Source organism: Colobus angolensis, unplaced genomic scaffold (genome assembly GCF_000951035.1).
Source record: "Colobus angolensis palliatus isolate OR3802 unplaced genomic scaffold, Cang.pa_1.0 Scaffold131, whole genome shotgun sequence".
In the NCBI taxonomy this organism is placed as follows: Eukaryota; Metazoa; Chordata; class Mammalia; order Primates; family Cercopithecidae; genus Colobus; species Colobus angolensis.
In genome coordinates this window covers 3,109,713-3,133,318 of record NW_012114364.1, presented here as the reverse complement: position 1 = coordinate 3,133,318, position 23,606 = coordinate 3,109,713, and the positions used below count along the sequence as shown (strand labels likewise).

At 33.7% G+C, this 23,606-nt stretch overlaps 1 protein-coding gene across 2 annotated transcripts in view; it reads left to right on the top strand.

Moving 5' to 3' along the window:
* The window catches only part of CCDC91 (coiled-coil domain containing 91), a 395,593-nt gene that overhangs the window by 273,586 nt on the left and 98,401 nt on the right, over window positions 1-23,606 (top strand). For both annotated transcript variants that reach the window (XM_011934104.1, XM_011934106.1), the window contains 3 exons: window positions 5,611-5,703; window positions 5,800-5,868; window positions 8,230-8,406. In XM_011934104.1, coding sequence (XP_011789494.1) covers window positions 5,611-5,703; window positions 5,800-5,868; window positions 8,230-8,406 — 339 coding nt within the window. The remainder of the gene's footprint in view (window positions 1-5,610; window positions 5,704-5,799; window positions 5,869-8,229; window positions 8,407-23,606) is intronic.

Sequence of the window (23,606 nt, the reverse complement as noted above, 5' to 3'; positions counted from 1 at the left end):
AAACCCGGGAGGCGGAGCTTGCAGTGAGCTGAGATCCGGCCACTGCACTCCAGCCTGGGCTACAGAGCGAGACTCCATCTCAAAAAAAAAAAAAGAAAAGACAAGGTCACGTGTTTGTGGGAACATGGATGGAGCTGGAGGCTATTACCTTTAGCAAACTAATGCAGGAATAGAATACCAAATACCTCATGTTCTCACTTACAAGTGAGAACTAAATATAAGAACTCATGAATACAAAGAAGGGAACAACAAAGTAGACTAGGGTCTGCTTTGAGGGTGGAGGGTAGGAGGAGGGAGAGGAGCAATAAAGATAACTCTCGGGTACTGGGCTTCATACTTTGGTGATGAAATAATCTGTACAACAAACCCACGTGACACAAGTTCAACTATGTAACAAACTTTCATGTGTACTCCTGAACCTAAAATAAAAGTTTTTCTTAAAGATTTTTTTTCCCCAAAAAAGCAGTTCCTTCTGCTCAATCATGGGAGGATAGAAAGATTAGGAATTTATTAAAAACAATAGAAACATTTCAGCAGACAGTATCCTGCCCCACCACCTTTTCTTTTTTTTTTTTTCTCACTTCTATATTAGCTAACCTATACCTTTTCTCCTTCTGATGTTTTGACCTAGTGTCATCGTAAAGAAATTTATAATGTTAGTCTTGGTTATATATCAGTTTGTTTAAATCTATTTTCAAAGGAATGCTATCTAACACATTTATTATTGGCATGTACAGTTTTAGGAACTAATATCAAGTGAGTGATAATTTAGTTGACATTTGACTATTTAATGGTGGGTATTAGAATTATTTGGGATGGTTGGATAACTTGCCAAGGGTTCAGAGCTGGATTTGGTGAATTAAAACACTAATCTGTCCTACCTCTTAGTCCCCCTCCCCCATAAAATACCCCAGATCACTAAAATGACACATAAAGGGACTGAAACAAAACCAACAAGCAAAAACTAACTAGGACAAATAAATATGAAAGGAGATAACAGGTGTACAATTGTCAACTGATTTAGCAGAGAAAAGCAAGTTGTAATCTTAGTTTATTGAGGTGAAACCCATGAAGAAGCTGGTTTGTCCTGCAAAACCCTCGAAAGCCATGGGTACAAACTCTAGGTGCCGTGTAGCTCTGAAAACAAGAGGAATGGTTGAAAGTCCATATGACAGCAGTTGTGTTCCCAAGTCCTCTTGTGCACTGTCTCAGTCAGCTCAGGCTGCCGTTAAAAAGCACCCACCATAGATTGGCTTAAACAACAGGAATTTATATTTACAGTTCTGGAGGCTAGAAAGTCCAAGATCAAGGTTTGTGCTGAGTAGGCCTCTTCTTTTGGCTTCTAGGTAGCCACAGTCTTGCTATGTGCGCACACAGAGAGAATGTGCGAGTGCTCTTTTCCCTATCCTCAGGACTTTGTCTAACCCCAGTTATCTCCTAAAGACCCTATCTCCAACTGCTATCACATTGCGGGTTAGGGCTTCGGCATATAAATTTGTGGGGGAGGGAGAGAGGTAAAAAATATTTAATCCTTAACACACACCATACTTAAGTAGGGGACTTATCGTACACCCTAGCAGAACAAAAGAGAAATCAAAGCAGATAATCTCTGAACTCATAAAGAGCAAGAGAAGGCATGGGACTAAAAACAAGGAGATTAAACCAAAGACCATTACTGAGCAGTGAGGTCTCCACTATGCCTCTTAACACATTGATCCTAGAATGCTGAAAGTTTGGCTCATAGTACCACTTAGGAGACGAGAATTTTTTTCTAAGCAAAAAGACTGGCTCAAGAGAAAATGTTCATAGAACTAACATTTGGGAATCTCCACAACCATGAAAAATTAGTTCAATACCTTTTGTGGCTATTGTGAAGCTTACTCACATACACAGAATTTCCTTTCAACATTTTTGTGTTTGAGGTTTTAATATGAATGAACATAAAATTGTTACCAAACAAAAACATCTCAAATGAAAAAGTTACTGACTCAAAGGAACAAATGAAAAGAAACTTCAAGGAAACAGAGACAGTCCAGAAGTAGGGAGAGCCCTCCCCTTCAAAAAACTATAAAAAATATTTATATAGTTTTTTGTAGTTTTAATATAAATACAGTTTTATGAAGGTGAGAGGTCCTCCTACTTCAAGTGATCCTCCCACCTCAGCCTCCTAAGTAGCTGGTACTATAGGCTCATGCCACTGTGCCCAACTAATTGTTGTATTTTTTGTAGAGACCAGGGTTTTGTCCTGTTGCCCAGGCTGATCTCTAACTCCTGGACTCAAGTGATCTGTCCATCTTAGCCTCTCAAGGTGTTGGATTTACATGTGTGAGCCACCTTGTACAGCCTCAAAAAAACTATAATTATGATTTGTAAGAGAGAGAAAAGAACCAAATAACTGCAACAAAAATGCCCACTTTAGAAAGGGAGAATGATGAAATAAATAGCAGTGATTGGTCAGTAGTAAATACAAAGTATTTCTGGACAAAAAGAGCAAGGATTCCTTTCTCCAAGGGTGGAACAATTTCATTGATTCGTTGCTCTAGCAGTCCATGATTCTTTTCTGTAGAGGTGTCTCCTTTATTAGAAAAGGTGTAATTTGGTATTTTTTCTAGAGTACAGTTTGAGAGTATGCAGTAAAATATAAAACTTGCTCAATCTTCAGCCTGTTAATATGGTTTCTAGGAGTTTCTCATAAGGCTATAATTGTAAAGTTTCACAAAGATGCATGCACAAAAATAAACATTTTTTAAAGTGAAAAATTGGAAACAACATAAAATTCTATGAAAAGGAGAATGGCAAAATATATATTAAATTTAACAAAACAAAATGAATAATGCTATACCATAGAGTTCCAAAAGGTTACAGAATAATATTTATATATAAATTCATTATATAAAATATTTAATAAACAGCCCTCCAGAAGGATGTTTGCCTAAATGCTATCAGTGATTTTCTTTGGGTAATGAGACACTGGGAAATTTTCACTTCTTTATATTTTTTATAATTAACATATATCAGTTTTACAAAAATCAAAATATATTTTATTGAAGCATATGGATTTGGAGTAGCCTCTTGTGAATTATTTGTTTGCTTTACAAATTATCTGTGTTTAATTTTAAGATCTAAATTTTGGCTGGGCACGGTGGCTTATGCCTGTAATCCCAGCACTTTGGTGGGAAGCTGAGGTGGGAAGATCATGTGAATTCAGGAGTTCAATTCCAGGCTGGTCAACATAGAGGAGGGAGGGAGGGAGGGAGGGAGGGAAAGAAGAATGGAGGGAAAGAAAAAGAAAAAAGAAAAGAAAGAAAGGAGAAATTTTCCCCTTGCCATTAAGTATCTTTCTGAATCATCTGTCTCAATACCAATTGCAATTTGTTCAGGAAATCATCTTATTTTAATAATTAATAGTAGTCTGAAATGACCAAATTGGAAGCATAGATTAGTCTTATTCTATTACAGCAAGATCAAAATGAGGTCTTACTTGACATACTGATTACATTATGTAGCTTTTATTTACTATAGGTAATAATGAGGTATAATGTACTGGGCTGCTTTTAGTATTAGATAATTACTACTACTGATAATGATTATATAGCGTATGATTATTGTTGAAATAATTAAAGACCTAGTAACTTACCTAGGCTCTCTAAGTCTCAGCTGACTCATCTGAAAATGAGAAGAATGTGGACGAATACAGCAGTTTGTTGTGAGAGTTTAATGTGGTACTACTACATGTAAAGCACTTTCAACAGTGCCTGGAACCTCAAAAGTGCTGTTATTATCTGTAAGTTTGAGAAAAGCCAGTAACCCAGTTGTATTTTCTCAAGTGAATCTGTGATTTTACTTAGGTTATATTTTATGTAGGATGCTTCTTTCAAACAGTAATTTCAAGTTTATTCTTAAACAAGTTCAAAAATTGTCTTCTATTGTAGGATACTGTCAGAATTAAGAAATGACATTCAGGAATGAATTTTATAAACATTACACTGTCATTTTAGCTAATATACCCTCTTCAAATTTAGTTTTTATTGGACCAGTTAGGGAATTTAGCCCACTTATAACAAATCAATTAGTGATTTATATTAGTTTCACTCTGCTAACATTACCAGTTCTTTTTAAGCAATATTTGTGTTCTAATTATTAATAACTCCAAAAATTTTATTATATATTTTAATTCTAAACATTTTTGTTTTATTTGTGTTATGTTTACCTCTTCCCAAGTCTAAATTGAATATTTTCAGTCTCTTATAATTTTTTATCATTTTTAAGTCTAATTATTTACCTGGTATATATCTTTGCATATTTTCTCATATGTGTATTTCAAATAGGATTAGGTATTGTTTCTGATCCTATGAAATTCTGTGTGCATCTAGATTTATGTAGAATACAAAATTAAAGTCTGTTATTAATACTTATACATTAATTATGTGGTAAGTCTACTCATTTGTTAATTTGCTGCCTTTCATAATTTCATATAGTACTCATAATTTCTGAGTCATGTAATGATTTATATCACAGTTTGGATTTGTTTTTAAGGAAAAAAACACATCTTTCATGTGATTTTACTTATTCTCTTGAAAAACAGATGAAAAGTAGCATAATTAAAAACAAGAATAACAGACTGTCTTAAGTAGACATGGACTGCTTGGCCACTTACTCTCAATATAGACTCTCTCCCTAAAAATGTTTTAAATAAGAACAACTTTAAAAGACATAAATCTATTTTAAAACATTGGATGTCAGATGAGTTCATATTTAAAGGAGGCTTGGATATAAATAGCATTCCAAATCTGAGAAAATGTCTTACTTGCCTTCAATAACTTAATGAAAAATATATGAGTAGCAATACATATTTTTTAGTTTTGTTTCCACATCAGTGCACTGCTCTGGAACAGTATTTGGCTCATGGCTATTGGAGATACTGAGGCTGCAAAAGTTAAATATTCTCAGAAAACTCTATTCAAACATCAAGTGCTTGGTCCGTGATAACTGGTTGATAGTTATGTGAGCTTTTTCTGTAGCACATCAAAATGAAAATAGATACATTAACTTTATACACATTTATATTACCTGTTACGTAATATTTCTTGGACTCATTTCATAGATTTAGTTTTTGAATCTGTGGTAAAATCTTGAGGTGACAACAACTAATAAATCTTTCAATTTTTTTTAACAATGCCTTACTAGGAACGCAAATAATCTATGATGATAGTTGTTCATCAAGCAGATATTTTATGTTTCTCAGTTATCATCTAATTGCTTCATTGCTTCTGTTGCTGCAAGCTAATAATAATCACTTTAGTGAGTAATTTTTCTAAACTTAATTTTGGAAAAGACATCATTTTCTGAATAATTTTTCAATTTTGACTAGTTGTTCTTAATTTAGATTTCTTGTCATATACTCTGTTGAACTTGGGGCTAGGAAATGTATCTTGGCTGATTATAGAAAGGTGATTTTAGTGATTCTTTTCTCCTAAGCCTTCATTTTAGGGAACTTCCTTTTGTAACTACTTCGATATTTCTGGGCAAATGAATTCTACCAGCTACTCTCCTTGTTGATAGATCATCTGTCTCAGAGCCATAATATAATTTGCTTATCATTCCTTGTAGCATCAGAGGCTCCTTGAAATGCTAGATACAGAAAAGGAACTGTTAAAAGAAAAAATAAAGGAAGCTTTGATTCAGCAATCTCAAGAACAGAAGGTAATACTTTCACTGTGCTCAGAGTATAGAAAGAATGTGTTCTGTTACCTCAAATAATACATTTAATGTTTTTCCAACTGTCTTATCATTTGACAGGAAATATTGGAGAAATGTTTGGAGGAAGAAAGGCAAAGAAATAAAGAGGCATTACTATCGGCTGCAAAGGTATTTCCATTTGTAATAGTGGGTTGCTTGTAAGTGGAAATAAAAAAACAATATATTAATAATATGCTGAATCTTTTATATAATATTTCATTCCATAAAAATCAACATTTTTTTATTTACTTTTAAACTTAAGATATGACTACTTATATTCTTATTAAATTCACATCATACAATATAATGGTAGCATTGAAATGCTTTACAATATAGGTTATTAGTTACTTGTTATAAAGATCATATATGCTGGGACACTAATATCCACCTGCGATTTGTTGGATCTAATTAAAGATTGTTTGTGCATCTGTGTATCAAGGTAAGTAATTTTTTTTTTTTTTTTTTTAGACGGAGTCTCACTCTGTTGCCCAGGCTGGAGTGCAGTGGCCGGATCTCAGCTCACTGCAAGCTCCGCCTCCCGGGTTTACGCCATTCTCCCGCCTCAGCCTCCCGAGTGGCTGGGATTACAGGCGCCCGCCACCTCGCCCGGCTAGTTTTTTGTATTTTTTAGTAGAGACGGGGTTTCACCAGGTTAGCCAGGATGGTCTCGATCTCCTGACCTCATGATCCGCCCGTCTCGGCCTCCCAAAGTGCTGGGATTACAGGCTTGAACCACCACCCCCGGCAAGGTAAGTAATTTTTAAAGCCAAGTTTAAAATAACTCATCTAAATCATGTATTCATAGATATAAAATATACACACACCAACAAATACACTTTTAACACTTACTTTTGAGTTTTAGATTTAAAATTAAATTTAGCAAACAAATATTGAATGTCTCATATCTATGTATCACTATACCAGGGTTACATTTAAGGGTGACTATGATTTTGTCTTTTTCTTAAATAATTTATAATCAGATAAGAAAAATATTATTTATATACCAAGAGGGCAAGGAGGAATGCATTAAATTATTATGAGTATGTACATCATATGTCTTGTCTTAGAAGTTTTTAAACAATAAATTACTTTTGAATTCAGCCTGAAAGGATGGCTGGCATTCTGAATAGAGTTTGAATTTTATTCCACAGGGTAAGGGAGACATACTGATATTTTAAAAGCATGTTTGTGGTGTAATGGTAATTGACATTAACTTTTGGGAAATTAGAGGCAACAAAAGCTAGAGGCAGGGAAAGAATTCATAGAATGCATCAAAAGTCTGGCTATGAGATAGTGAGTGGTAGAAACAGACTTAGTAGTTTGGAAAGAAAAGAAATAGGCAAATTCTGGAAATATGGAGAAGATGGAGTCAACATATATGTTTGATGTGAATAATGTAGAAGGTGGCCAAGTTGTATACTGCTAGAGTATGGATTTAAGAACAAAATGGAAAGTAGCACTCTTTCTTTGGAATAGAGTTTGAGGTGATTTAAAGCAAAAAGTCGAATTTTAGAAAATTTGTATCTGTTTTCCAATACATATGTTCCTGAATGAGATTTATGGTAACATTAACAAATGTGATTTTAAAATTTTGGTACAAAGAAATGTGTCAGCATCTGGAAAAGACATGTAACTCAATAAATCATTATTTTTCCCATAAAAATGTTAAAAATTATGTATCGATAAATGATTCATTCAGAGTACAAGAAAGGACTGTAATATAATAACATTAAATTTTCATTTGACATAATTTTATTTTCATTATGCCACCTAACCTTTAAGAACTAGTCCTTGTCAAGTTCTGATGTGAAATCATCAAGAATATCTACAATTATCTAAACTGTCTACTAAATACTCAGTTTTTCCCACTACCTATCTGTGTGAGACTGGGTTTTCTTTATATACTTCAACTAAAAAACACCATTACAGATTTCACACAGAAGGGAGAAAAAGGAATTAATTTAGCTGCCTTGTATTAAGTCGGATATTAAAGAGGTTTAAAGACACATACAATAGAATTTTCCTTTTTTAATTTTGGAAAGAGTTATTTTTCATAAAATATATTAATATCAATGCAGTTAATGATATTAATTTTAAATGAATTAATTTTATTTTTTCTTGAATTTCTAATATGGTATGTATTAATACATGTGATCAGCATAAACAAAATCTCTTTGATATCCTCAATAATTTTAAGATTGTAAAGGGATCCTTAGACTATATAGTTTGAAATCTGCTACTTCACCCTAAGACCTGATTTCTTTGAAGAGTAGAAATGCCATGGAAATTAAGTAGGAATATTTGTATAAAAAAGAATAATAGATTTTATTTTATAGCAGTTATTTGCTATGCATAAAAATAGCAATGTGAGAACTAAACACTATAGGATCAAAGTTTTTTTATCTTTTAGGTTAACCAAGTCTGTCTTACTCAAGAAATCATTATGCAGTCAATCTTTCAAATTTGTTCTGGTCTTTATTTATTTTGAAGCTTGAAAAAGAAGCAATGAAGGATGCAGTTTTAAAAGCCATAGAAGAAGAAAGAAAAAATTTGGAAAAAGCCCATGCTGAAGAAAGGGAATTATGGAAGACAGAACATGCAAAAGATCAAGAAAAAGTATCTCAGGAAATTCAAAAAGCTATACAAGAACAAAGAAAAATAAGTCAGGTTAGTAATATTAACTGTTTGTAAATATTTACTTTTTTTCTCATTTTTCTCAAAATGAAGTACTCTTACTCTTTTATTTTACTTAAAACAACCTTAGTAGATATTTATGACTTTTTTAATTTTTAATTTTCATTTTGATGTTAATATTTTAAATTAATCATTTTTAATATTTTAATGTGCTTTCGTCTTTCTGATATTGAAAACTTAGTAACTGACCATTTTACCCTTTTACTTTATTTTCTGAAAGCTCAAAACAAAATTTATGTTTAGTCATTGCAAATACATTAAACTTTGTGTTATTTTTCCTTTTCTCATACATAGAGACAAACACGCACACATGCACACAAACTCAATCAATACAAAATAATATATTTGTGTAGAAAACAATTTGATTCAATTAATTTATAATTCTAATTTGTAAATCTCTATACCTATAGTTGGTAACATTAATAAAACCTCACAAATATTCCCTATAGTCTCATAAAGATACATAACGATCAACAGGTGTGGCCTACATGCAAAATAACTTTTGATTGTTTATGTGAACAATTAAAAACACTACCTTAGTTTGTTTTTCTGTGATTGAATTTGCACAGTCCTATTTTATAATTAGTCTTTATATATATATATAGGCAGAAGTACTTAAATAAATCTTCCCTTAAGTATCAAAAGCAAAAGAACTCGGTTTCTCATGTTCAAACTGTTAAATATACTACAATTGTTCATTCACATTATAAATGCTGCTAAAATGACTAACCTTTCAGATCAACCCAGATTTTTTTTTATGACTCATTAATCTTAATGAAGCCTTAAAAAGCTCAGAGTTCTTAATACCCCAGATAAAAGTTACATTTTTTAAAGATGTCACTTGTTTATTCTCAGGAACACACAGTTACCCATTTATTACAAAAATTAAACAGATCTGTAGGTAGCATCTATGGTAAGATAACAGTACTACAGTAGCAGATCTTTTTTTTTCTTGCATTTTTTTCACTAAAGCAGTATTACCTTTTAATTCTTACTGTAACCTATCAATAAATGTATATTGAGTGCCTATCGCATATAAAGTGTTTGTCACTTCAGTTGGTTGGAATTTCATGCCAGTAAGGTCAAGTTCATTGGCTAAGTTCTTATTTGGGAGAATTTATTTAAATTTGTTTTATGACCCCAAACATTCCTGTAACCTCACATTGATGTGGGCCATTCATCCCTTAAATTGGGTAAGAAGGCATGAAAAAATCAGCACATATTCATCATCCCAATGGAAAAAATATATCTTAAAGAGCACACTTCTCTGCTAATTTGTCAAGAGTCTACAAGAAACATGCAGTATATGATACACTACTTTGAAATTTGTCCTCTGTAGGTTCAGAATATGGTGAAGACAATCTAAACATGTCTTGAATAAATTACATTAATTTCCTTACACGTTTGCACGTTTTGCTAGAAAGTCTCTGCCAAGTTAAATTATATATCTCTGTATCATTTAGGTGGATTTCAGGACATTTATTTCTTTGTTTGGAACATTGTTCCTTATTTATTTTTCTTGACTCTGTATGTTGGTTTCTATCCATTAGAAATAAGAGCTACCTCTCACAGTCTTCATTGACTGGCCTTGTACTGGTGAAGAACCACACCAATCAACCTAATCAGAGATTTTGTGGGCCTCTCAAATGTTTATGCTAATCCATACTGCTGTGTTTGTTGTTGGCACCCCATAGCTGTCTAAAGTACATGGTGTTCCAGTGCTCGCAGATAGGTGAGACAGAAGCCAGTTTCCCAGGAGCCCCTGGAAAAATTAGAACTTTGGACATGTAGTCCAACTCTTTCCCTCCCCAGAGAGAAGCTGCCATCTGAGGTTTTTTTGCCCTCTTTCTTGGACTGAGCAGGTGGGTGGGCTATAGCAACTGTTTACTTGTTAATTTAATCCACCATCTTTGTTCTCACTGGCCCCTAGGCATCAGTAGTATGCCAGGTCCTATTACTGCTCTGAGATAGGTAAGACAGAAGCGGGTAACCTGGGCAGTTTCTAGGAAGGTTGATTGGACACGTAATCCAACTTTCTCCCCACCAGAGAAGTTGAGAGCTGTGGATTTCCTTTGGATCATATGGCACTGTATTGGGTATAGGGATTGTGGTGAGAGTTAGGTCTTGAGTTTTCCTACCAGTTTCAACGTAGTTGGTTTCATGCTTGCCCAGGGTGAAGGACTCTCTCAATTTGTGTCTGAATTTTCCACAAAGGGTATTTGTGCATGCATCATTGTTAATTGAGTGTGCCCATGGAAGGACAAAGGATCCAGGGTTTTCCTGTTTCACCTCTTGTTGACATCATCTGGTATTTTAACATTTTTCTAAATTCCCAAGGTAAAGGAAAAAGTAAATTAATAATGTATCTGATTATAATCATTAAACAAAATGAAAATTATGCTAGCTGTAAAATACCAGCTACAAGAAAAATAAGCATGTAGGAAACATGCAGTAAATATCCTTGAAGGGTACACTTCCCAGAAGATGCTTTTAATGACTTAATTGTATTTGTCCAAAATTTTCAAATAAGTTTATAGATGGCATTTATTAATTAATCATATTAGTTTCCTAGGAAAAGCCAATTGAAAAAACTAATATATTACTACAGATTGGTTTGTATAAAGTCCCATGAGTTTAATTAATTGCCCTAAATTAGTTTTGTTACAAGACTAGAAATATAGTTTATAAATAGACTTTACCCCTGGGCTGCTAGTGATAGGAATCTGAAATACTGCCTCTTCATTCTGTGCATATCCTGGAGGATTTTAACTATGAGTTTAACATTTATAATTAATGTCCTTGTTACTTCTTTTAGGAAAATCCCTCAAATAAAGGGCATTACAAAAGTTGACAGATCATTATCTGATAATAAGGGAAACAATAATAGTTCCCCATATTCAAGTTTCATTAAGTTGCCTTTATTCTAAGCAAATATATTAAGCTAGTTTAGCTAAAAAGGTATTTTTATTTATTTTTGTTTTTTTTTTGTAGCTTTGCCTGCAGAAAATAGTAGCAGTAAGATAATAGCAGAACTGGTGGAGATGGCAATAATTAACAGTATTGACTTATTAATTCAATTCTAAGTGCTGAGCACTTTTCTAATTTTTTTAGATGTTTCATCTCAATTCCTCACAACCACATTATGAAGTAGGTACTATTATTATCCCCATTGATACAGATGGGGAGACTAAAGCTTACAGAGATTATGTAACTTGTTTTAGGCCATGTGACTTTTTAGAAAAGTCAGCAGACAGTATTCAAGTTCAGGCAGCGTAACTCCTGAGGCCTTGTAATTTGCCACTACTCGATTCTATCTCCCTGTGTTCTCATCTTAGTATAAAGTACAGATTTATGTCATTTATCATTTAATATATGAAATGATCCTAGGAAATTAACAGATAAGTTCTATAGGCAAAACTTTAAGAAGGTGTTACTTTTATGTATTCATCCATTCTGTAACATTTATGGTGCCTCTGCCATGTATTGGCACTGTTAGACGTTTCTGACACACAACATTAAGCAAGATAGACAAGGCCCCTGTGCTTTCATAGAGCTAACATTCAAGTTGGAAAAGAGCTATGATACGCAAGATAATGCCGTGTGGTGCTGTGGGCTAGGAAGAAAAAATTCGGGGTTATATATTTAGCTGATAATGGTTGTAGGGGATTTCTTTAGACAATATAGTTAGGAAAGAAGCCAAACCCAGTTAATTTTCATTTCATATAATTCAATTTATATGAGATTCTAGAGAAGACAAAAGTGATATGAGAGAAGACACATAACTAGTTAAAATATCTGGGGGCAGGGGAATTTTTCGAGGGCAATGATGTTTTTTATCTTGACTGTGATAGCGCTTCTATTTGGCAAAACTTACCAAATTACACACTTAATATTCGTGAAAATTATATGTAAGTAATACCTTAATAGAGCTGATTTTGAAAAACAAATGACTTTCAGAATAACTGGATGGATGATGATTTTGGATGTAATTTCATTTACTGAGGTGAGAAAAGGTTAAGTTTCATGGGATTAAAAAATCTAATTTGTGGCTGGGTGTGGTGGCTCAAGCCTGTAATACCAGCACTTTGGGAGGCCGAGACGGGCGGATCATGAGGTCAGGAGATCGAGACCATCCTGGCTAACACGGTGAAACCCCATCTCTACTAAAAAATACAAAAAAACTAGCCGGGCAGGGTGTCCGGCGCCTGTAGTCCCAGCTACTCCGGAGGTTGAGGCAGGAGAATAGCGTAAACCCGGGAGGCAGAGCTTGCAGTGAGCTGAGATCCAGCCACTGCACTCCAGCCTGGGTGACAGAGCGAGACTCCATCTCAAAAAAAAAAAAAAAAAAAAATCTAATTTGTGTGTATTAAATGTGTGATGCTTATTCATGAGCCTAGAGGAAATGTTGAGTAGACAGTTAGAAATATAGAAATGGAATTCAGGGGAGTTGTCAGGGCTGGAAATAGAAATTTTCGATTAATAAGCATATAGTTGTCATTTAAAACCAAATAAATAAAAAGGAAATATTTTCTGGATAAGGTTTTATGACATTCTTTTATGGATTGTGTCCATCTTCTACTTAGAAAGAATACGGCCACTTTAGATTAACTGTGTAATACTGTAAATAGTTTCACATGTAACAGTTGTACCTCAGATGAAATAATGAAAGTGTTAAACTTACTGGTGCTGTCTGTGTCGCCCTGTAACCCATGAATGAGTAGCTAGGCATTCATCCAGACTTTCTAGGAAGCCCAGGTCACCACTATGAACAGCAGCTTCTGCCACTTTCTACTGAGCCCCTGCCTAGATACAGAGGCCAGTGCTCATTCTGTCCGGCAGCTATTTGGGATACATGGAGCCTGAAGAGGCCCTCTCCAGGGACCTACAAACTGTTCTGAGTATTAACTGAAGGGACTTTTTAAAAGCTTGGAAGCCATTTTTAAATTCTAAGGTGAAGGTCACTTCACAGCACTTGAATGTTCTTTTAAAGAAAACTAAAACCATAATTAACAGCAATTAATATGTTTCTTTGTCTACTAAGTCACAGTAGAAATTAGGAAATGATCTAGTGTGGCAACGCAAAAACATTGTGTAACTTAAGCCACCTAAATTATTCCTGAGAAATGAAAAGGGAAAAATCAGCTTCTGCTTTAGAATTTACCTCTAGATTTCCACTCTGCTAGTACTGGATTTACTGAGGAGATAAATGTTAAACTGTGACAGAAAACCGAGTACCTAAGGATTGTGGTAGATAATTCTCAGAATTTATTTGAGAGATGTTTTCCTTTGGCCTTGATCGCAAGTTAAGACTAATTCTTAGCATTGATTGTGATTGTACATTTTTTCTGAGATACTAAAAGGAAATTTATGACCTTGGCTTATTGATTTTCATATTAAATTAATTCTGAGTCACTTAAAAGTCTTTGTTAAGTAACGGAAAGGACGTTTGTTATTGACACCAAAGTAGGCAAAAAGAGGATAGTCATTAATTTTGCTGTTCTAGCAAAGTCCTGTAAAAGAACTCCAGTGCATACAGACCCTGAAACGATGTCTGACGTTGGAAGCTCTTCATAATAGTTTATAACCACAGCCACTGTAATTTGGGGTTATGTTTTCCCCAGAAGCCACAGACATTACAATCAGTGGTTAAATTTTCCTTAAGAAATTTAGTACTGCCACCTGACCCCTCTTTTAAAAAAGGAAATAACATTTCTATTTTAGCTTAGCAGGCTAGTTTCACAACCCTGAAGTTTTTCTGTGCTGACTTCTTTAGTTTTGATTCATTCATTCATTTTTAAGTTCTTATTTATGGCCGGGCGCGGTGGCTCAAGCCTGTAATCCCAGCACTTTGGGAGGCCGAGACGGGCGGATCACTAGGTCAGGAGATCGAGACCATACTAGCTAACACAGTGAAACCCCATCTCTACTAAAAAATACAAAAAAACTAGCCAGGCGAGGTGGCAGGCGCCTGTAGTCCCAGCTACTTGGGAGGCTGAGACAGGAGAATGGCATGAACCCGGGAGGCGGAGCTTCAGTGAGCTGAGATCCGGCCACTGCACTCCAGCCCGGGTGACAGAGCAAGACTCCGTCTCAAAAAAAAAAAGTTCTTATTTACAATACTTTGATAGTAACCTAGTTGGTAATAAAATCATAATGACATTTGAAATTATCAAATGTATCATATCTATAGAGAAATGATACCTTTTAATCCAAGTCCTTTCTTCCTTCTATTTTTCTTCAGTTATAGTCATTCAGTGAGATGTCTGTAACACAACATCTGCCAAGTTCTCCAGTCCAAAGAATGAGAATTCATCCTAGATTTTTCCTTTTGTCCTCATTTGCATATCTTTTTTATTTTATTTTATTTTGAGATGGAGTCTCACTCTGTTACCCAGACTGGAGTGCAGTGGTACCATCTTAGCTCACTGCAACCTCCGCCTCCTGGCTTCAAGTGATTCTTCTGCCTCAGCCTCCCGAATAGCTACAACTACAGGCGCATGCCGCCATGCCTGGCTATTTTTTGTATTTTTAGTAGAGATGGGGTTTCACCATATTGGCTAGACTGGTCTCAACTACTGACCTTGTAATCCACCCACCTCACATCTTTTTAATTATCAGAACCTTTCTATTTTACCTGAAAAATAATCCTTAAACATATACACTTACTTCAAACCTGTTATCTTTGTCTCAGTTAATATTTTTATTGCTTACCTTGACCTCCTATATAGACTTCTTTACCTCCAGTTTTGTGCCTTTTCAACTTGGAGCAAAAAATGGATGTCATTCTCCCACTTGAAATTCTTCAGTGCCTCCCTGTAGCCTGTAAGATAAAAGTTCAAACGACTTAGCATAAAACATACATCTTTCATTGATCTGGTCTTTACCTGTCTAGCTCATCTTCTGCTGCTCTGTTTCACATTTCCTGCTTTTAGAAGCAAATGGCTGGTACTTATAGTGTGCTATTTTATGGTCTTGGGCCTTGGTTCATACTGCACCATCAGCCTAGAATCCCATTCCTTCCTGCCTGGCAAAACCCATTCTTATTTCATAATTCACCATTTTTTACCCTCTATAAAATTTTTATTTCCTCCTTGCAGATTAAATCAAGAGCTCCTCTTGAGCATTCAGTATATAACTATACTACTGCTCAGCCATATTATTATAAAAAGACCTATGTCTTCTCCAATAGATTACCTTGAAAGGAGGAGCTGAATCTTAACAAACTGCAATAGATTTAATATATAGGACCAGCACTTTCAGGTCTCTAAATGGGATTAATAATGCCTGCTTTCCCTAGTTGTTGTGAGGCCCTTAGAAACAAATCAAAAAAGAAAGATAATAGATTAGTGAAAAAGCTTAGAAACCATAAATAGCATGCAAATATTAGATGGTATTTTGACAAAGCAGGAAACCTTGTCACATACTGTTAAAGGAGGTGAAGCGTTTAGCCTTGAAAAGAAAGAAAGATAAAGCCACATTATTCACATATTTGCATGCATATATACTTTTATATGTATGAATGTATGTACTTTATGTATGTATACTTTGTATAAAAGTATATATGCACATACTATATATACACATACAAAAGTATATATACTGTGTATTTATTATATTTTAAGGAGACATACTAATCTTTAAAAAATCAACTGGGTCTCCAACAACACAATTTGGCTCTTAAAGTTTTGGTAGCTTTTAATTGGAACATTTTACCAAGATTTGAGTTATTTAAAATAGTGCTTTGGATGTTATTATCCCCTTTTTGAAGAAGTATTCATCACACTGTCAGTTGGATGCCAAACTGAACTGATTCTTATTATTGTTACTCAATGAAAAACTTGGAAAATACTCTGAGAGGTCAAGGATAATTACTTTCAGCTTCAGAAAAATGTTTACTTTGAACAACTAGTGTATATTTGCGCTACAGTGATGAATGGCTGCATGAATACAAGTAGAATTTTTAGGTCATAGTAAAGTAGTACACTCTCTTTCACTGGTCAAATAGAAGCATTACATTTAATTATACCATTCATATACATTCAAAAGATACCATGTTTTCAAAGAGACATTTCCAAATCAGAATGAGAATGTCTTAGACATTCATTTGTACCTCCTCTGCATCTTTTCCTCTGTTCCCAATGTGATAGTTTATTTGTTAGCGATGTGGTTTAGAGGAAATTTAACCTAGTTTCTAATTTACATATAGGTACTTGTTGATCTAGGCTAATAATTGTTTTCCATCCCCATGTTCCAAGGATGCATACATAATTTGAGCCAAGCTCTTCAGACGCAATTTGAGGACTTGCCTCCTCAGGTATATTAAACTCTTGTTTTTCACAGTAAGAAAATGAGAAAATCTTTAAAGCTGTTAGTAATTGTCTTGGGACCATATATGTAGAGCTTTTGAGAAAATAGAAACAACATCATTGGCAGAACTAAGAACTGAAGAAATTGGTATCCCAATCACATTGTTTGCATGCTAGATGGAGCCCACACTAAAGTTCTTTTATGTTCTCTCATGAGACTGTAACTTTCTTTTTTTTCCCTTCAAGTCAATTTGTGCTGAATTTTCTGTTACTTGTGATTAAAAGAATTTTAACTGATTGTCAAATAAATATGCTAAGGGGTAAAGAGGGTTAGATTTGAGTCCTAGCTTGTGACTCATGTAATTTTGGCCAAGTTTTAAAAATGTATGAGGCTCCACTTTCAGATCTCTAAATGGGATTAATAATACCTGCTTTGCCTAGTTGTTGTGAGTCCCTTAGAAACAAGTCAAAAAAGAAAGATAATAGATTAGTGAAAAAGCTTAGAAACCATAAATAGCATGCAAATATTAGGTGGTATTTTGATAAAGCAGGAAACCTTGTCACATACTGTTGAAGGAGTTGAAGTGTTTAACCTTGAAAAGAAAAAAAGATAAAGCCACATTCTTCATATATTTGCATGCATATATACTTTTATATGTATGTGTGTATATATTTTATATATGTATACTATATGTTTATGTATAAAAAAGTATATATACATATACTATATATACACATATATGTGTATGTGTATATTTTTATACATGTTTCTTCCTCTTTAGTTATATATCTATAGATATATCTATATATTATATATGTATATATTTTATATATATTATATTACATATTATTTTATATATTATATATATCTATAGATATATGTGTGTGTATATATATTTTTTTAACTTAGCTGAAGAGGGACAAATTAGAGGAAGTAGGTGAAAATTTTTAGCTCACTGCTGTCTTTTGTCTCTTAACCATGGGGATACATTCTGAGAAATGCGTCACTGGAAGATTTTGTAATGCAGATCTCATGGAGTATACTTCTAGAAACCTAGGTGATATAACCTACCACACACTTAGGTTATTTAGGTGTAGTCTAAATAACCTAGTTGCTCCTAGGCTACAAACCAATACAGCATGTTACTATACTGAGTACTATAGGCAGTTGTAACACAATGGTAAGTGCGTATCTAAACAAAAAAAGACAACAGTAAAAATACCTATGAAAATCTTAAGAGACCAGTGTTGCATACACAGTCCCTCATTGACAAAAATATCATCATACGGTGTAGGACTGTACAAGCTGAAATTATGAAATCACAATTGATCTAGCAAAATGTGCATCGTTATATCCAGGATTAAAAAGATGGATTGGGTGGAAGGTTGAAGAATGTATGTATTAAAGAATATAATCTCTACTGTTCTTTCTACACTGTGGATATCATTTCTATTCCTGTATTATAGGTGCAGGGCAAATTCCTACTTCACAGATTTGTACCCAATTACTAATATTTCACAAATTTATCATTTTATAATTTAATTTTAAAAAGTTATTTGTTTCTGAAATAATTACTGTAAAGTCCTTTTACAATACATTTAAAATACTTATATTGTTGTTTTATAAGCTTATAAATTTGGTTAAGTAGCCTAAGTATTCTAAATTTCAGGATATACATGCCTCTCAAAATCATCCTGAGGATCAAATGATAATATACCTGACCATTTTGTTAAATTTTAACCCAAAAATGTAAAGCATGACTTTTATATTTTTATTTTAATACTTTTTATATTTATTTCATTTAGCTCTATGTCTTTCACACACATCTTTGTTGGGTCACAGAATCTTCAGTACCACTAAATTGCTAATAAGGCAGCATAAATTCATTTCATTTACTTAACACAGTGCCTGGAGCATAGTATGTGTTGTTCTTGCTAGGATGGCCACTGTTGTTGATACTACTGCTACTATTACCATGTTATTTACTGATGTAATTTTCACACCTAGCATAGTGCCATGCATAATAAGCAGCAGCTAAACAGATGGCTACTGATGATTACCAAATACTGTAGTTTTCCAAACTGTGTATCAAGAGGGGGGTGCTGCAAAGAATTCATAAGGATGCTGAAGGTTTTTTGTTTTTTTTGTTTTTTTTTTAACCAGAAGGTAATGCAGCAATACTTGAGCTCTTGAAACCAGATGAACTACCAGCTTGTCAATATTTGTTTATGTTACATTTCTTTCTCTTTTATTATATCTTTGTGAAGCTGGCATTTTGGATGCTGCTGAGATAAAAAGCAAGTACTATGCAAAAACCAATGTGGAACAGAGCACCAGAGTGTTATTATCCCATCTTATTCCAAGGGTTAAGAAGTTTTGCAGTGCATACTATGTACAAAATTCTCATGAGTAAGGAACTATAGTTAAGGATGAAATAAAAAGTTTCCTCTCAATTTTTATATATTATCTTTTCAAATGGCAAAGTTATCACCTACCTAATTAATCTGTGGAACAACTAGGTATTTCTTTTGGCCTAGTAGGAGCATGAAAAAAATTGCTGAAACAGAAATGATGGCAGTTGAAATAGTGAAGAAAGGACATAAACATTTTGAGGGGAAGACTGAACCTGGTGACTGGAAATAGGATATGAAACCAAACATGTCTCTAAGGCTTGAAATTTTGGTGACTGACAACATGTGCTTCTGATAAATATAATTCAGCATGTGTGTCTCTGGGGGTAATCAATTCAGAGAAGGAATTCAGAATTCTATCAGGTAAATGTAACAAAGAGATTGAAATAGTTAAAAAGAATCAAGCAGAAACTCTGGAATTGAAAAGCACAATTGGCATACTGAAGAATGCATCAGAGCCTTTTAATGGCAGAACTGACAAAGCAGAAAAAAAGAATTACTGCACTTGAAGACAGGCTATTTAATAGCAGAATTGATCAAGCAGAAGAAAGAATTACTGAGCTTGAAAACGGGCTATACATAAAGGAGACAAGAGTAAAAAAACAATGAAGTATGCCTACAGGATTTAGAAAATAGCCTCAAAGGGGCAAACCTAAGAGTTATTGGCCTTAAAGAGGAGATAGAGAGATAGGGATAGAAAGTTTATTCAAAGGAATAATAACAGAAATTCTCAAACCTAAAGAAAGATATCAACATCCAAGTCCAAAAAGTTTATAGAACACTAAGCAAATTTAATCCAAAAAAGACTACACCTCAAGGCATTTAATAATCCAACCCCCAAAGGTCAAGGATAAAGAAAGGATCCTAAAAGCAGCAAGAGAGAATAAACAAATAATGTATAATGGAGCTCTAGTATGTCTGGCAGCAGATTTTTCACTGGAAACTTTTACAGACCAGGAGAGTGTGGCATGGCATATTTAAAGTGCTGAAGGAAATCAACTTTTACCCTAGAATAGTACATTCAACAAAATTATCCTTCAGACATGAAGGAGTAATAAATGCTTTCTCAGACAAAGAAAAACTATGGGATTTTATCAACACAGGACCTGTCCTATAAGAAATGCTAAAGGGATTACTTCAGTTGGAAAGAAAATGACCTTTATGAGCAATAAGAAATCAATTGAATGTACAAAACTCTCTGGTAATAGTAAGTACACAGAAAAATACAGAGTATTGTAACACTGTAACTTTGGTATGTAAACTCTGATCCTAAGGAGAAAGAATAAACAATGAACCAATCAAAAATAATGACTACAAGAAGTTTTCAAGACATAATACAATAAAATATAAATAATAACAAAAAGCTAAAAACTATGGGGATGAAATTAAGGTTTTCCTTGATTGTTTATTTGAGCAAACAATTTTAAGTTGCTTAAAATAATGGGTTCTAAGATAGTGCAAACCTCATGGTAACTCTAATCAAAAAATATACAATGAACACACAAAAAATGAAAAATAAGAAAACAAATCATATCACCAGAGAAAATCATCTTCACTAAAAGGAAGGAAAGAAAGGAGGAAGAGGAGACCACAAAACAACCACACACACACACACACACACACACACACACACACACACACAAGGCCAGAGTAAGCCCTTACTATCAGTAATGACATTTAATGTAAATGGACTAAACTCTCCAATCAAAAGCTATAAACTGGCTGAATATATTTTTAAAAAGGCCCCTTGATCTGTTGCCTATAAGGAACAACACTTCACGTATAAAGTTACACATAGACGGAAGAAAAAGGGATGGAAAAAGATACTCCATGCCAATGGAAACCACAAATGAGCAGGAGTAGCTATGCTTAAACAAAATGGATTTCAAGACGAAAATTCTAAGAAGAGACAAAGAAGGTCATCATATGATGAAAAAGGAGTCAATTAAGCAAAAGGATATAACAGTTTTAAATATATATGTACCCAGCACTGGAGCACCCAGGTATGTAAAGCAAATATTATAGCTAAAGAGAGAGAGAGAGAGAGAGAGAGACTTCAGTAAAATAGTAACTGAAGACGTCAACAGCCCACCTTCAGTACTGGACGGATCTTCCACATAGAAATCAACAAATCAACGCTGGAGTTAGTCTACACTATAAAGCAAATTAATCTAATAGATATTTACGTAACATTTTATTCAAAGGTTACAGAATTCACATTCTTCTCCTCAGCACATGGATCATTCTCAAGGATAGACCACATGTAAAATTACAAAACAAGTTTTAAAACATTTTTGACAATTTAAATAATATGAAGCATCTTCTCTGACCAAAATGGAATAAAATTAGAAATTAATAACGAGGAATTTTGGAAACTACACAAATACATGAAAAGGAAACACTATGCTCCTCAATGATCAGTGTGTCAATGAAGAAATTTCAGAAAGAAATTGAAACATAATGGAAACACAGCATACCAAAACCTATGTGATACAGCAAAGGCAGTACTAAGAGTGTAGTTGATAGCTGTAAGTGCCTACATCAAAAAAGAAAAATTTCAGATAAACAACCATGCATCTTAAATAACTAGAAAAGGAGGAGCAAACCAAACTCAAAATTAGTAAAAGAAAAGAAATAATAAAGATCAGAGCAGAAATCACTGAAACTGAAATGAAGAAAACAATACCAAAGATTGGTGAAACAAAAAAGTTGAATTTTTGAAAAGGTAAACAAAATAGACAAATATTTTGCCAGGCTTAGAAAAAAAGAGATGATCCAAATAAAATCAGAAATGAAAAAGGAGACACTACATTTGGTATCTCATCTAGTACCTGTACTACATCTGGTATCTCCTAGTGGCTACTAGGAGCAACTCTTTGCCTATAAATCGGAAAATGTAGAAGAAATTGACAAATTTCTAGATACATGCAACCTACCAAGATGGAATCATGAAAAAATTTAAAGCCTGAACAGATGAATAAGAAGTAAGGAGATTAAAGCTGTAGGAAAAAGTCTCTCAGTGAAGAAAAGCCTGAGAACCTGATGGCTTCACTGCTGAATTTCACAAAACATTTAAATCAGAACAATCCTTCTCAAACTATTCCAATTAATAAAAGAGAATGGAATACTTCCTAACTCATTCTATGAAGCCAGTATTACCCAAAGACACCAAAAATAAATAAATAAATAACTGCAAGCCAATATCTCTGTTAAATATTGATGCAGAAATCCTAAACAAAATATTAGCAAACCAAATTCAGCAATATATTAAATAATTGTTCATCATGACCAAGTGAGATTAATCCTTGGGATGCAAGGATGGTTAACACTTGCAAGTGAATTAATGTGATACAAAATATTGACCAAAGGAGGACAAAAACCATTTGATCATTTCAATAGATGTTGAAAAAGCGTTTAATAAAATTCACCACTTCTTCATCATAAAAACCCTTTAAAAACTGGGTATAGTAGGAACATACTTCAACATAATAAAAGTTAAATATGACAGACCCTCAGCTAATATCATACTGAATGGGAAAAAACTGAAAGTCTATATTCTTACATCTGGAACACAACAGGGATGCCACTGTCATTACTGTTATTCATCATAGTACTGGAAGCCCTGGCTAGAGTAGTCAAACAAGAAAAAGAGTAAAAGGCATCCCAACTGGAAAGGGAGAAGTCTTTTTTTTTTTTTTTTTTTTGCAGATGATTTTATCTTATATTTGGAAAAATCCTAAAGATTCTACTGAAAAAACTTAGAACTGATTTCAAAATTCAGTAAAGTTGCAGGATACAAAATCAACATACAAAAGTCAGTAGCATTTCTATATGCTAAATGAACAATCTGAAAAAGAAAACAAGAAAGTAATACCATTTACAATAGGTACCAATAAAACTAAATATTTAGGAATTAACCCAACCAAACAAGTGAAAGAGCTGTACAATAAAAACTATAAAACACTAATGAAATAAATTGAAGTGGACACCAAAAAACAGAAAGATAATTCTGTGTCCATGGATTGGAAGAATAAATTAAAATGTCCATATTTCCCAAAGCAATCTGTGAATTTAATGTAATCTCTATCAAAGTACAAATGGCATTCTTCATAGAAATAAAAAAAAAAATCCTGTAATCCACAAAAGTCTCAGAATAGCCAAAGCTATCCAAAGCAAAAAGAACAAAACTGGATAACTCAAATTACCTGATTTCAAATTATATTGCATAGCTGTAGTAACCAAAGCAGCATGGCACTGGCACAAAATGAGACACACAGACCAGTGGAACAGAATAGAGAACCCAGAAACAAATCCACACACCCACAGTGAACTCATTTTTGACAAAGGTGCCAGGAACATATACTGAGGAAAAGATAGTCTTTTCAGTAAATTGTACGGGGAAAACTGGATAGCCGTACGCAAAAGAAGGAAACTAGACCCCCATCTCTTGCCATA